At 39.4% G+C, this 15,515-nt stretch overlaps 1 protein-coding gene across 1 annotated transcript in view; it reads right to left on the minus strand.

The window, feature by feature from the left end:
* Positions 1-1,511: 1,511 nt before the first annotated feature.
* Positions 1,512-15,515, minus strand: part of apln (apelin) — a 29,287-nt gene continuing 15,283 nt past the window's right edge. Inside the window, exons 2-3 of the mRNA XM_017307211.2 lie at positions 8,552-8,718; positions 1,512-3,311 (exon numbers count right to left, since the gene is read on the minus strand). Of these exons, the coding sequence (XP_017162700.1) occupies positions 8,558-8,718 (161 nt within the window). The 3' untranslated portion in view covers positions 1,512-3,311; positions 8,552-8,557. The remainder of the gene's footprint in view (positions 3,312-8,551; positions 8,719-15,515) is intronic.

Genomic DNA, 15,515 nt, shown 5'->3' on the forward strand with positions numbered 1-15,515 from the left:
CTACATCTCTGTCTGTGAGGGTATGAAAAAATGATGGCAGAACTGAAATTATTACACTTCACAGTGCCCTAGGATTTAATGCATTTTTAATCAAGGTGAGCTTGGCTGGGATGCCACTGTGCTTTTAGATGCTCTCTTAATAAAAGCTTCTCATGCTGGGGCTGAGAAGAGTCTGCGTTTTTTATTTTTAATATTTGCATGAGACATGGCGAGAGGGAAAAAGTGCTGGAAATCTAACGCGCCTTTATAAAAGTCTCCACACCCCTGTTAACATGCTGGGGCTTTTGTAGAGTAATTTTAGAAACTGTTCCACCATTATTGTGAAAGGTATATCCTGTACAATTTTATCACTAAAAACAAAGAAATCCGTTTGGAGAGGGTGAGTGGGATTTGTTTTCAGCATTCGCCGTATTTGAGTTCATATTTGGCAAATAATTTAAGGGAATCTGATTAATTAATTTAGTTACTTTGAAATGAAGTGTGAGTTTAGTATTTTGGATTTTTCCAATAGTTTCTCATTTAAAGTGTTAGAATGGGTGTCAAACTAAATATTGTTTGATATTTTGTAAACTCTCTGCAAGGACGTCTCTTTATACAACGGTTTCAGTCACGAGAAGAGAAATAATTTCAGCAGCATCATCAGTAATTGAACAAAACAACACTATCTGTGTTTCCAGTACTAATGTGTGCAAAACCTTGATGATATTCTGCTAAATAGTTGCAGTTGCAGTGTTTCCTTTTAAATAGATTACAGCATCTGGCTGGGCTTTCTGGTGCGGTTCTGTTATTATTATTATTAATAGATCTATTATGGTCAGTATGCATACATGTTCCTCGATGCTAACTGCGCAGGCCCCCAAGACTCTATTCTAGGTCCCCTACTTGTTAATTTGTAGATATTTGCTGCTTGATGGAGTCATCAGGAACCGTGGAATCGGCTTCCACAGTTATGCTGATGACACTCAGCTATTCATGTCGTTGTCTCGTGAAGATTGAATTAAAATCACACCTGAATAAGTTTATTAACGTGATAAGTTATTATAAAACATGCCGCACCATCCTCTTCCAATTACTTCCGGTTGTTTGCTTTGTCATTTCTGCCAGTAGTAACTTTTGATAGAGTGTAGAGCTGATCTGTTGATTATTTTTGGATTATCTAATTAATAATTGGATAGCAAAAGATTCTCTCTCTCTCTCTCTCTCTCTCTCTCTCTCTCTCTATATATATATATATATATATATATATATATATATATATATATATTATTTATATATATATATATATATATATATATATATATATATATATATATATATATATATATATATATATATATATATATATATATTTTTTCTTTTTTTTTTTTTTACAGAATTTGAACCAGGTGAAAATAATTCCCACCTTAGGAGTTTTGGGCAGAACATATTTGCAGACAAATGTATTTTTTATCTTTGATGCATAATGTCAATATTTTTGTTGTTTTGTCTTAATTTCTGCTTTTATTTTCACCTTTTATTGAGTCTGTAAACCCAAGTTAACTGATTAGTAAATTAGTTGACGATTATTTAAATGATCAATCGTTTTTTTCATGCTGAATTGTGCAGGATATTTATCACAGTAACGATGGAAAAGCAGGCAGTGCAGCAGAGTTGTGCACACCTACTGTAGATTAATTAGATTATGTTCTTGAAACTGATTTATTTAACTAAGTTAGAGTTCTGCATGTCCAACACGCAACAAGGATTATTAAGTTCCCAATATGCGATATGATTAAAGCCTGAATCAGCAGGGGGCCTGAAGTTAAAATGATGTGCTTCCAGTCTGAGCCACTTTAACAATGAGCTAAATGTGGACATCTAAGAAAGATTAAGTTCAGGATTTAATGAGCATGACGATCAAATCCGCCACCACCTGTGCAGCGGACGGGCTGATTAGAAAGGCAACTGCACCCAACGTAACGCAGGGAGATCAAGAAAAGAGGTGAATAACTCTCCAATAACATAGTGATTAAACTAGAGTATACATACAGGGAGAGTAAAGATACAGTATATGAAAATATGCTTGTTTGTATGTTTGTCTTGAGTAAATGCACAAAACAGCCTGCTAAAGTACAAGCCTCTATCACAGCACCCTGAGAAAAAAGGAAATAAAACTAACACACAGAAAACAATAGAAATGTATTCCAGTAAGATGGAAAGGCATAGCTTTTTCTGTGCGTATGCTGAATATTAAACTAGAGCACTAGTGGTAGGCTGATCGCGGCGGACTAACAAAGAGCCGAGGTTAAAATGAACAAAACAAAGAGAAAGCATAAACGTGTCAGTGTATCGAGACTTCAAACAAGAGGTAATGCGTTTCTCGTTTCTGTCTGACTTTTTCGTTCCTCCGTTCCTGGCAGCATCGTGGAGAAGGTTGTTATTTGGCACTTCCTTAAGGGGCGAGGCGGCCCGTCGGTCGGTCGGAGCGGGCCGCCAGCGCCGGGTAACAGTCGTGAAGAGCAGCTGCGTGGGGGCAGCGGTGTGGCGAGAAGGCTGGGGGTCGGGGTAAGAGGACTCCTTCAAGGTGGGACGGTAACCTTGAGCCTGAAAGCTGCTCCGTTCCCCCCGAGGTGTTAATGGACTCAGAAACACCCAAACGGCTCCGGAATGAGCGAGGGAACGCGAAGTTGTCCTAACGGTTTTAGTTTACTTTGCATGTGGACAAACTGACATTATAAGATACAAAGCACCATTAATAATCGTAATTAAGTGATGATTATAACTCCTTTCAACACTAAACCTTCAGCTCCAGAGTATCACAACGAAAATTAGGTTACTTCCTCTGCACGACCAGACCCGCTCATCTGCTCGTTTAAGTAGCTACACAGCGATGAAATCAGCGACTGATGGGACTTTGGATCTGAGACAGAAGCTTTAAGACTCTTTTGACGGGGCTCCCTCTCCACCACATGTCATGCAAAGAGTGTGAGACACTCAGAAAGATTGCTATGATTGGCCTCTATTAAGCAAATTGAAAAAAAGACAGAGATATATCAGTAAGGAGGGAGTAAGATAAAGAGACAGAGAAATAGAGTCTGGTAGCTCAGGCTCAATACCTCCCACCCCCTTTCCAACGCCCCCCTATCCCTCCTGGAGCCGAGGGTGAGCGGCTTGTCCTGATTTTTAGGTGGACAGAGTTGCTTGGAGAACCAGCAGGTGCTATGGACATCACTCTTCAGGCTGGGCAAGCGTAGGCCCTTCATTGCAAGGCCCCCCAAGGCGAAGGAAGAGCATAGAAATCAGAACCTGGGGGAGGGCGCTCAAGGCAGTGCCTGCAACACACAGAGACAGGAAAATACATCAGAAACGTTTGTTTTAAGAACTTTCAATGCTGACCCATTGTGCTTCCTTGAACGGGTTAGGATAGCTGCATGGGAGATGAATAAAAAATACATTTTCTTTAACAACATCATTCTTGAATGATGAGATTTTAGCAGATTTGCCTTACATTTACTTGACTAACTTTTTGGAAAAGATGTAATCAAGTTTATTTGTACAGCACATTCCAGCAGCAAGGCAGTTCAAAATTACAAGGTTATAAAGAAAACACCAATTACGTTAGGTTTTGATGAGTGGCATCACCAAAATCATACAAATGAAATATGGTCAACGTTTCATTTATTATAGTTCAAAAACTAATTTTAGCAGATGTGTTCTTAGTCTAGATTTAACTTTGTGTTTCAGCTGCTACGTTGTACTGTTTACTTTTACTTTGATCATTTTACTATGAAATATCGCTACTCTCACGTGAGTATAATTTCTGGACATACTACCCACTGTGAGTAACTTCAGTGGCTGCAAACAGATGCGCATTTATACAATCGAACAAAAGTAAAGCCTTTAGCACCAGCAACGAGAACGCAGCAAGTTTCTAGGTGGTAAGAGAACAACAAAACTCTTTTCCAGCATCGTACAGCGGTTAAACCAGTTGACCAAACGTTCTGGAGCTCAGCTTTGGTTGCTAGGCGATGGGTGGGGTTCCACTGGGGTTGCTAGGTAACGGGCTGGTCTTCTGATTTGAAACGTTACATTCTGGAGGTTTCTGTCATGGCTTATAGACACAGAAAAACATTAACTTGTTTATGTTTTCGTTTTAATCAGAACCTCCATATTTTTATTGACTGTTCCTGGAATCTGTAATCTCTACGGCATAGATGTGGATCTGCCATTGTTTCTGAACCGTGTTGTTGAATGTAATGAAAGCGCATCTACTCTCCCTGTTTGCTTCAGGGTTGATCTCTGGTTATTATCATCAAAGTGACAACAGATAGCGGAGAATACAGCTACCAGAGCATGTAAGATCATCAGCTCTGTGTTTGTCTGACGACATTCAATATCCTCTCAAATAAGTCTGACTATCTGTGGGTTTCTGCTAAAGCTTCGTCCGTGTTATTTCTGACGTTATCTTGCACATCTAGAAGGCTACCGTAGACATGTCCCGACCAGATTTCACAGTCTTTGATTGGAAATTGCAGCAGGGAGTAAGAAAAACAATTGCATATCGTGCTGTGAAACACAAGCCAGCCATTATCTTAGACTCTGGAGGGAGGATCATGACCAGAAAACAGAAATCTCTTATGTTCTGTTGTATTTTATCTCCTCCTCTCCTTTGGATGATTCTTTCGCTGATAACAGCCTTTAGTTCTTTGAATTCAACATTGTTTGTTGACATGCAATGGTACATAAATGAATCTATAGCATATCTCAACCCAGCCATGTTGTCATTTGTTGCTCTTTGTGCTTTTAGATCTATGATGTAGGCGTACTACATCATAAAGTGAGCGTTTGGAAGGAGACGCAGACCTGCACCCTTTGGTTTTATGGGAAACTCCGTGAAAGAGTCACTTATAGAGTTTTCTCACACTAGAGGCCACTGGGGGTTTCCACAAATCGCCTGTAATATCCTGTTGTCTCGTATACCATCACTGGCATGTCTTAAGAGCCAAAAGTTGGTTTAATCCAACTCTACTTGGACGCTTAAGGAGGCTGACCCGGGTCGCAGTATTTCTTCTCGGAGCTGCTCACATCTGGAAAGTGTAATGGTGAAAAATCTGACATTGCCTCAGGTGTCATAGAGAATAAAAGATGAGCTGTCTTTGAATCTAAAATGGGGTGATGCTGCTAAATAGCACAAGGTTGAAGGATGGACAACGTCAGGGGAATCATTGTTTTTTATCTCTGTGTAAACAATGTTGTAATTATGTTTAGGTCAGTGACGGCTCAGCTCTGTCTCTATCCGGTGAAGTCTTGCTTTGATCAAACGAAATGCATCTACGGCTGATCCCAGGGGCGGTTCTTTTCCCACCGTCGGCTCAAATCGAAGAAGAAAAGAGGGAAAGCATGAGGAAGAACAGAGCCTGTTGCAGAAAGGGAGACAAATTGGTGCTAGCTGTCTGGCCTGGTGAAGACTTTATATACTCAGCTTGCAGCCTCTACAATCCAGAGACATTTTATGCCATCAGTCCATTTAAATTAAATGTATTTGGAGCAAAGTATCACTTGTGGGCAAACGTCCACTAATGTGCTTATTGCAGAGCTAATTTTTTGTTTGGTTAGGAGGACTAAACCGCTAAACGAAAGCAGCTAAGCTGCTACTAAACCGTTTAGTAGGTTTAGAAAACCTACCAAACAGTTTAGTAGGGCTAAAATGATATGACTGAAAAACGTATCGCGATAGAAGAGTCTCATATCATGCAGCATCAATAATTATTGATCATATTTTTGTTTTAAATATCTGAAGTACAGCTAAACTGGTGGCTAACGTTTCCTCATCGATACCTTTCGTGGTATTGTTTATTATATAGAAGAAGTATATATTGTTCTATATGGTTTTATTTATGGAAAACGGTGTAGATCCAAAAGCACAAGCAAAAAAATAGGTATTAAAAAATCACTGGTACTTTTAAGGTTATTTTATTGTGAAAAATTCAATGCAACTGAAATTTTCCTGTTAAAACGACTAAACTGTGCATTTGTTAATAGGTTTTTATTTTAAAACATTTGCTAGTTCACTATAATTTCTAGCTAACATGAATAAGAAGTCATCGTGGGAGGTCTAGAAGCTGTGAAACAGGACAAAACGAGGCCTTTTTTGCATAAATTTGGACCAACAATGTGTTTTATTTGTAAAGCCATGTTTGTAAAGTCATAAAATACCCCAAAAAGTAAGTTTTGTGCAATTGTGAAAAGATTTGTTTGTTGGTGCAGCATCTGATTCCAACACAAAGCAGAAATCAGCTTCCTCATGAGTCAGGTGAACCAAAAAGAGCCGCGCCGGTGGAGTCAACAACAACAAACCTCTCCAGTGTATTGTGGTTTCAGTGCTGTGTGCAGAGACAGCATTGTGACTCAGTGAGCCGTTCAGTTTTAGAGCTTCGCAGCTTTTTGAAGCTCCCGTTTATTATGTGCTCAGCATTCTGGCACCGAGTCGAACTCCAGACACTCAGCGCTCTGAAAGGATTCTCACTTCTCATTGGCAGAGGCGGCTCTTCAAGTGCTACTACCCTGCTCTCGCCTTCATTGTTTTCATCTTTGCTATGAGTCCCTGGAGTCTCGTCTTTAAAGCCAGAGTGATTTCAAAAGCGTCTTAAAAAACTGCGGTAACAATTGATTATTCATAATTTGTTATAGATTGTAAAACACCTCTGGGCGCTTTGCTTTGATCCTCTTTTTCCAAACTGATTAACAGCCTTTGGGTTGCAGGCTCCTCTCTCTAGTTTAATTTATGTAGGACCTCTGCAGGTCAGCGTTGAGTGGTCGGCACCTCCTGCAGGGATATTATGTCTCGTCAGGTTTGCCTGTCTACCATTGTCTGAAAGAGACGTGTGGACATGCTGCTGTTGATTTTCACAATGACATTAGAGGTCTGAACCTCAGTTTCTGTGGATTTGGTTCAAGTATTTTAGTTTCACAGTGAAGCTTGAGGCATTCCCAATTTATTTATGTTGGTTATTAAATAATAAAGAAGTGAAAAGTTGACAGACAAGTCTCAATACGAGGGAGATTTCACAGAAAAACTTACTTTTAGTTGATATCAAGTTAAACATTTGTTCCAAGAACCTGGATACTTCTGTCTTCAAAATTATTATCTTTGGAGAAAATACTTTTATGTACTTAATCAGATCTAGAGTAAAGATTTGTCCCTGCCAAGCGGCCCTGGAGGTAAGATTTACAAGAATAACTGAGATTTAAATAAGCTGCAGTTGTTCTGGGCAGATGTTCAAGCTGGTAGGTTTGGTCCAGTAGTCTGACGTCTGGGTCCAACAATAACATCCCGCAGAAGAAGTTTGATCCGAGTTTTCAGCAGATGCATCAGCCCTGATTCTGCCGACTGAGTGTTTCAGCGCTGTAAGTTATATTGTTTTCACAGTCCCTGTTGTAAGTTGTTTTCTGGCCAGTGTAGTCAGCACTTATGGTTTAATATTTCTGGAAGTGTTTCTTTTGACATCCTCTAGAGAAATATCCGACTCAGACTTTACAGAAGACGGGTCTTCTGGGTAAACACAGCAGCGGCAGGCATATTGTGTTTTTAAAAGACTCCACAGAGGGTAAAAAATGTCTTTTTCTTCTATTTTATTTACTTTTTATTGGTGGAGAAAGTTTGGGTTGGGCGATGTGTTGAATCTATTTGATGCTTTTCTATTTGAAGCTTTTCAATTTACAATGATTAAAATGTCTATCGGTCCAAAAATTACATCATCAGCTGCATCAATGCAGTCATCTGCAGTTGAGTATAAATTGTCATTCAAACAATTTGGCTAATTAACTCCAAGTGTTGCTTATCCGACACGCTACTAATAAATCTGTGTGCAACTGATGGTTACAATAAGTACAGTTACATTTATTCTGATTTTGAAATCAATAGACATGATTGGTTTGCTTGAAAGGAAAACACCAGGGTCATTTTACATGATACTTTGTTTAAAATAACATTGGAGGTTATTCAAAAATATGGTGAAATATATTATGGTGCATAATCTAGCAGGACTGCATTTCATATCAGTCGATTTCAATAATTATTGATTAGTTTTTTTTGTTTCAAATATCTGAAATGCTGCCAAACTGGTGGCGTGACCTTTCCTGTTTTTTGTCTTCGCCGTTTGTTATTTTCAAGCATTTATGAGACGCAGTAGCAGAATATTCAACTGCTGCTGTGCCAGTTACTCAGCAGGTCGTTGCTAGGTAACCAAAGAATGAGTGAGTTGCTAGGTAACCAAAGAGTGAGAGAGTCTGTTGATTACACCAACGTTGCTTAGCTAGCAGCAGTAAGAGGTCCAGTATGAAGTGTTTCCTCTGCATACATCTCCCAGAATGCTGTGTGGTTCTGGATCAGAGTTCTACATGTTCTACATATCGAATGTTTAATATTCTATCAGACATATTATTTATTAATATTGATCATGTCCTTATCGCAACATATTGTTATTGATTATTGTCCAGTCCTATGATATAGTAATAAAAAATCCAGTATTTAGTATTTCCGTCATACTGCCCAGCCGTAGGAGACACTGACCTTGCTCTAGAACGGCATGGGCCCCTTGTGGGAAAGACGGGGCCGTGGGCGTCTTCTCTTGGCTGGTCTGTGGGTCTGACCGCCTCTCACTGGGTTCTGCTGGGCCATTTTTCTCACTGTAGCTGCCTCTTCCAGCCCTCTGCCATGCTCCGTGGAGGCCATGGGACCTGGAGGACACACACACACACCAAGGAATCAATTGGACAACCAAAAAAGGTAGAGTTACCCAACTTTTTGACAGCGAGGGTATTACAATGGGATCATGAGCCATTGGTGCTTGAAGCAAGACCGTAAAAGGGATCAGACTGGTAATGGATGAGGAAAGAAGAGACAAGAATGAATGTGTGTGTGTGTCAGAGTGTGTGTGGGCCCCTTGGAGCCCACCCATCAGCACTGCAGCCCCATCAGGTCAGTGCAGCAGATACCAAGGCGAGAAACTTAAACCCCTCATGTTTCATGTCACCGTCACTCTCCCTGGAGTTTACAAAATCCTCCAAACGCTGCAGAGGAGCGTCCCATGCTCAGGGATGAGCCTAATCGCGCTGAAACAGTGTGGATTTCCCTCGTTTACACGTTTTCTGAGTGAACCCAGATGTTCTCGGCCGTCTCTCAATAAGTGAGGCCTGATCTCCTTAAGCTCCTTCCTTTCCCCCGGGTTTGGTCCACCCAACATGCCGCCAAACCGACACACTCCCCTTCTGTTTGTTCAGCTTATTTTCTGGCATATATGTGGGATTTTTTTATGTTACATCCATTTTATAAGTTGAGTGAAATTTGAGGCAAGGCAGCGGAGGAGTTCATTTCATTTTCACTTCATTTCTTTAACTCTCACCTTTAGAAAAACATTGAATATTACGTGCAAAGTGATGAATATGTGTCTTTAGTAGTTGAGCTACAGTGTTTTCACGTTTTGTCCCCAATAAGTTGAGATGTGATGACCTAACACCAACGGGTGCTTAATTGTATAATGAATGAACATATTTTCAAAAAATTTAAACGCCTTAAAATCTGAAAGGTGTGGCAGACATTTCTATTAAACTCTCTCACTTTTAGCTTTTGGAGTTTCTCTTCCAGCTTTCGACATTCTTCTTCTTCTTCTTCACAAAACTAGTTAAGTTCAGTCAGGTTGAAATGAGGTCATCTAGCAGCAATAACAAATATTGGTTACACTATTTGAAGGATTGTCATAATGTTTATGATCGTTGTCATAAAGTGTCATTTGGTAAATAATGGCACTTTTTATGCAAAGCTGACAATTTTAATGGAGTTTTAATGCAATTTTGCATAAAAAATGTCATTATGTAAAGATTACACTTCATGATGACAGTCATAAACATTTATAAAGACTTTAATGCTACGAAAGTCTTCAAACAGTGTTACCATCAGCTGGATTTAGGTCTGGACTTTGACTGGGCCATTCCATCACATACTTGTATTTTGAGTCGTTGCCACCTGAACTAGAGAAGGAAACTTTCTTTTCTTCTTTTTTCTGAGACAATCTTCCCTCAGTGCCTTTACTTCCTGCATCTCCAGTCACAAAGCTGATTGACATTATTCACATGAGGTCATGACATTCCTCCCCTCGGGGCCACGGGCGCCATTTTTAGATTCCCCAGGGAACGACCGTCTTTACTGCGGCCCAAGTGAGGACAAGGCTTAAGTCCGCCGGACGACTGCAGAGACTCTAAAAGTTCAAAAAGTTACTTAGCGAGGCAGCGGAGGAGCTCAGAAAAGATGCCAGGTTTGCACTTTCCTTAAGACTTTTCTCATGACTTGGTGTGGGTTGAGGCAGTTTTGATGTTAAATGCTCTTAAAAGAACAATTCATCTCTTTTTTTAACTAGTTCATTTAAACAACAACAAAAAAAAACTTTAAGAGCAGAAATCAGAAAAATGACTTTTTTTTCTGTCATCCAGCTGTGGCTTCATGAAGGTTTTTATTAAACTCAGGCCTTTCAAGTCTCGGTGCTTAAACAGTAACGATAGAGTCAGACAGCCAGCTGAATGTTTTGAGCTTATATCCCTGAAATGCCAGACGTCTTAAGTTGCATTTCCACACTAATCTTCTTCCGTGACCATATTACTCAGCTATAGCTGTGGGCCAACAGTGGGCTAATTCATTTGCAGCATATTTCCACATCTGAAGCATATCTTTGACCCTTGGAGCGCTAATCTGTGCATTATCCTCTTGTTATTGTTCACATATGCAGTGGAACAGGGACGTTCACACATCCTGGAGGAATTCAGCGCGTTTCTTTCAGGTCCTGAATGGTAGAAAGAAGAAGCTGGGAGTATCATTGGGGGTCGTGTTTCTCCTGATTTGCCCATAAAAACACCCTTTGCATTCAGATGCAGAGCACACAGAGACGCCAGAATGAAGAAAAGAAACTATTATAAATCTTACCTGCAGAAAGTAGTTGTTTAAGCTGATGCAAGGAATCACGTGTAATAAGAAACTTTGAACATTTCTTTAAGGACTTAACACTTAAAGTATGCAACGTTGAAATTGGTTCAAATGTTGAATTAGTCAGAAGTCGGGCCTGAATAAATGCATTCACCCCATTAATGTTAATATTAAACAACTTGCAAGTTGCAGAGAAACTGCGATCTGGACGAGTTTCTGGTAAATTTCATGCTGGATATTTGACCTCTCGCCTTTAAAAGGTTAGTTCAGATCGTGTTTTTTTAAATAGTTCGTATATTTTTTTACGGCTGAGGTTCTAAAAAGTTGATGTTAGTTTGCTTTATCCATTCAAAGCCCAGTTTGACATCATTTCCAGCCAAAACACCCAATTCTGTTCCTGATAGTTGAACATTTTGGACGTAGTTTTCATTCTTCCAGTGGCAGCAAAACAAACCCTCAGCATGAAGCTGCCACTGCCGTGCTTGGTAGCTGGGAAAGTGTTAACAAGCTTTACGTTAACATTGTGACCAAATCAATAAATATTTCTGAATCAGCTTTAGATTAACTCATTAACTGATAACGGTTACTGCCAATGGAAAACTTTGGATGTAGCAGGTTTCAGACGGGCTTGCAGACATCGCTGAACCATTCAGGAAAGCAATTTGTTTGAAAACACACCCGATACTCTGCTGCACATTACCGGTGTTTAGGTTTCCCTCCACTTTAAAGACAGCAACACATACACACCGCAGTGCGAGTTTGTAGAAGTAATTGCGCCCCGGCTCACACAAACTCGCCTGTTTTTCCTCTCCGGGTGGCTCAGCCTGTCACAGTCCGGCTCCATAATGAGACAATTTAGACGTCTCCTGTCATTGCAAGCTGTCAGTCGAAGCTCCTCGCCGGGGATTCAGGGGGAGCATCCCGCCATCCTCCTGACAAATCTCAGCCTGTCCTATCCGGCTACGGAGGGAAAAGTGTAATGAAAGCTTCTAAAAATAAGCCAGCCTCGGCGATAACACCAGTGGTATAGATTAACTCTCTGTGGGGAGAGGATATCAGCGAAGTTGACGGGTGGCTTTTATCTCGACTCCTCTGTAGTGGAGGGGCTGTAGATCGAACATGGCGGCACGAATGAGAGCGTGGAAATGTTTTATAAATCTGTAAGTTACAGTAAGGATCTATATTCTCTTCAAATGTATACATGGAAGTCAGCCAAGCTAATTGCTAATGTTTAAAATGTTAAAAAATAATTTAAATGATCAGTAAAGCCTTGCTCTGTCACACAGCACCGTATTGTATTTTTGGTATCGATCTTCTGATACAAAATAAATACAGGAACGTTATCACAGATACTGATTGATGTGTGATCAAACGTCTGAGGAAGAGGATCAGACGTTTGACTTTCCTCAGAAATCTGACTTTTGTCTCATAATTCTCAGTTTTGTCTCCTCTCAGAATTTCCTTTTTTATCTTTTTTTTTTTTTATTTGACCTTCCAGATTTTTTTATTCTATATAATTTTGACTTTATTTAAGAATTTTGACTTTTTACCCTCAGAATTCTGTTTTGTTTTTTCTCAGAATTTCAACTTTTTTTTTTCTTTTTACACAAAATTCTGGCTTTATTCTTGAATTCTGACTTTTTGTCTATCGACTTTTTTCAACCGAATTTTGACTTTTCCTCAGAATTCAGATTTTTTTCCCCCTTAGAAAGTTTTTTTTTTTTTTGGGTCGAAATTCAGACTTTTTCTGTCAGAATTCTGAGAAAAAAGTCAAACATGTTTTTAGTGGCTCTAATCCTCTTCTGTAAACTTCTGGCTTTAGGGTGTTTTTGTAGTTATTCCTTAGAGTTATTTTAACCAATACGGACTTTGGACAAACTTTAAGTATCAACAAAATACTTTTATAACACATTAATACGACAAACAGAGACAATAGTGAACCAAAGCAAATTAGTTAACATTTTTCCAAAATAAAGTAAAAAAAATTATCACTTACAGCAAATTTAAAAACTCTGTTTTTAGTTGAGAAACTACAATAGAAAAACAAAGTAAAATGTCACTTTGCTGAAGGAAAAATCTCTGAAGCCTCGATAAACATCTCCACAATCTGAAATAAGACCCAGTCTCTGTCCTGTCTTGTCTGATCTTTCCCCATGAGAGATCTCCATGTTTGTGTTGCTTTGGTCAAACGGCGAAGCGGCTGCTGGATAACACGTGTCCCACCACAGTCAGCATCTCTCCACCATCTCTGGTGACCTTCAAGCCCCCACTTGCCCCCTTCCCATCAAAACTCAGCACATCTTCCCTTGCTTGGTAATTCTCTCATTAAAGTTTAATAACAGGGGAATTTCAGGAATGCTTTGTTATCGCTGCTACTAGCGTTACCTCCACTGCTTTGAAAATGAGAAGAGTAGGCGTGTGCATGTGTGGAGAGGTAAAAACGATTAGTTGATAATGTCAGAAACTGGCCGGTCCCCGTGGTAATGATGAATGGCCGCTTCCCGTTTCCTCGTCCTAGTTTTGCCAACTCCTGAGGTGAAATCTGTTATGATGTCTTCTTTAAATGGCCGCCTCTCCGTCTTGTTGTGGCCTTGTAAAAATAGGAATGCGGCTCCATCAGCCTAGAGAGATATACATCCTCTGCTTGTCCGTCCAGTCGTTTGGTCCAACGCCAGGCTGCCCTGATGGCTACCGAGAGCGAAATATATATCACAGCTGGGTGTCGATATGGAAACGCCTCGAACGAGCAGCAGCCGCTTATTGATAGTTGCAAAGCTGATTTGTAAGTATTGGCTGCCAAAACCGCCGCCGCTGCCGTAATAAATGTGTATAAATGGGAGCGGCAGGATAATGGGTTTTCTAACAGATTAAACCGTGCTGGTCTGGAAGTTTAACTACAGCAACAAACGCTCACATTCATCAGAAAACATCAAGTGTCAAACATGCAGAGTTTGAAGAACGACCAACAGATTTCACCCCCACTTGGTTTAATTTTCTTTGTCGATGCAAATTGATTTGTTGCTCTGAGTTTGTTTTTCTCTTGTTGCTCATCTCTCATCAAACTCATCAAGAATCTGCAGCGTGCAATCTCATAGTTCACTTTCATGGTCGGCTGAGCTTTTCAAATCTAATCTCTCCTCTGTGGGTTATTTTCACAGTTGTTATATCTCTTATCTGACACTTCATCGCTCTGCTTCTGGCTGCTTTTTCTATGGATGTTCACTGAGCCCTAAGACCTGCACAGGAATAGAAATATATTGTTTTGTTCTTATTTATGTGGCATAAAAAAAAAAACAACTGAAAACCAAAATGGATGAATACACTTCAAAACACAAAATCTAACCAAGTATTTTTGGTGTAGTTTTGTTTAAAGTCAATAATTTCTTAATGTTGACTTAAACAAGCTCCCGTATATTTCTGTAAAGTTACTTGTAAGTTAGTTTTCTTATTTTAAGTGCAATAAGCTATTTGCACTAGTAACTAGATAATAAACATTTAGTGTTTGCAGTGTAGTTTCAACACTCTGTTACAACAAACTAAGTTCAGTGAATTAGTTTTCTGCTGCAGGTAACATACTGACTGCTTTAAAAGCTCCACAGAATCGTACTTCAAACCTAGAAAGCCCTTTTGATTTTAGGTGAAAATGCCTTTGTAATTTCCCAACAGTCTGTGATGTTTTCTTTATATAATAAGGACAATAAACTTGTTAAATGTTATGTTAGATATGTGACTGAAGAGGCAAATTACAACTTTTTCACATTGTTTTCTTACTTTGTTGTTGTTGTTTTTTTTATTAAAGGAATGAATATTCATTCTGAGTTTCTGTGAAAGGTTTATAAGCAGGTCATTTCTAGTTATCTAGTTGATAACAGTCAAAAGCTTTTATTAATTTTTACACCACATTTCTTTACTTTCAAATTGTTATTCTTGTCTGTGGACGATAAAAAAAACATTTTCATTACATATTTTTCCACAAAATCATTCTTGGATGATGAAATTTTAGTCAGCCTGATTTCAGAATGAGTTCTTTTAGGGCATCTTGTCTTTAAATCTAAATAAGCTGGTCACGCCCCCCAATACAACGTTTACACTTGCACCTGAAAGTGGCTGCAAACAAATGCGCAATTATCCAACTCTGCATCTTTGAAAAGCAGAAGTGGAGCCTTCTGCACAACCAACAAAATGTGGAGACACACACACAACGCTACAACACGCACAATGCTAAAACCAGCTGATCAAACATGCTGGAACTCCAATTGGGATGTTGGTTAATGGGCCCCGTCAATTATAGCTCAGCATTGTGGAGGTTTTTGAAACGGCTAATTTTCAGACGACAACAACAAAAACTAACGTTAAAAAAGAGGCTCTTTCTTTCTAGCATCTGAGACCCACATGGAATTACAGAAATGTGCAGATTGCTTTTAAAACTGCATATATTCATGTTCCACAGAATTATATAAAATCAATAGTAATGCAGTAATACTTTAGCGTTAGCCGTGTCATGAGAACTCCTCAGTGTAAGAGAGGAAGAGTTCGTTCCCTGGTGAGTGTAGCTATGGTG

This window comes from Poecilia reticulata, chromosome 10 (assembly GCF_904066995.2).
Source record: "Poecilia reticulata chromosome 10, P_reticulata-male-v2, whole genome shotgun sequence".
Lineage (NCBI taxonomy): Eukaryota > Metazoa > Chordata > Actinopteri > Cyprinodontiformes > Poeciliidae > Poecilia > Poecilia reticulata.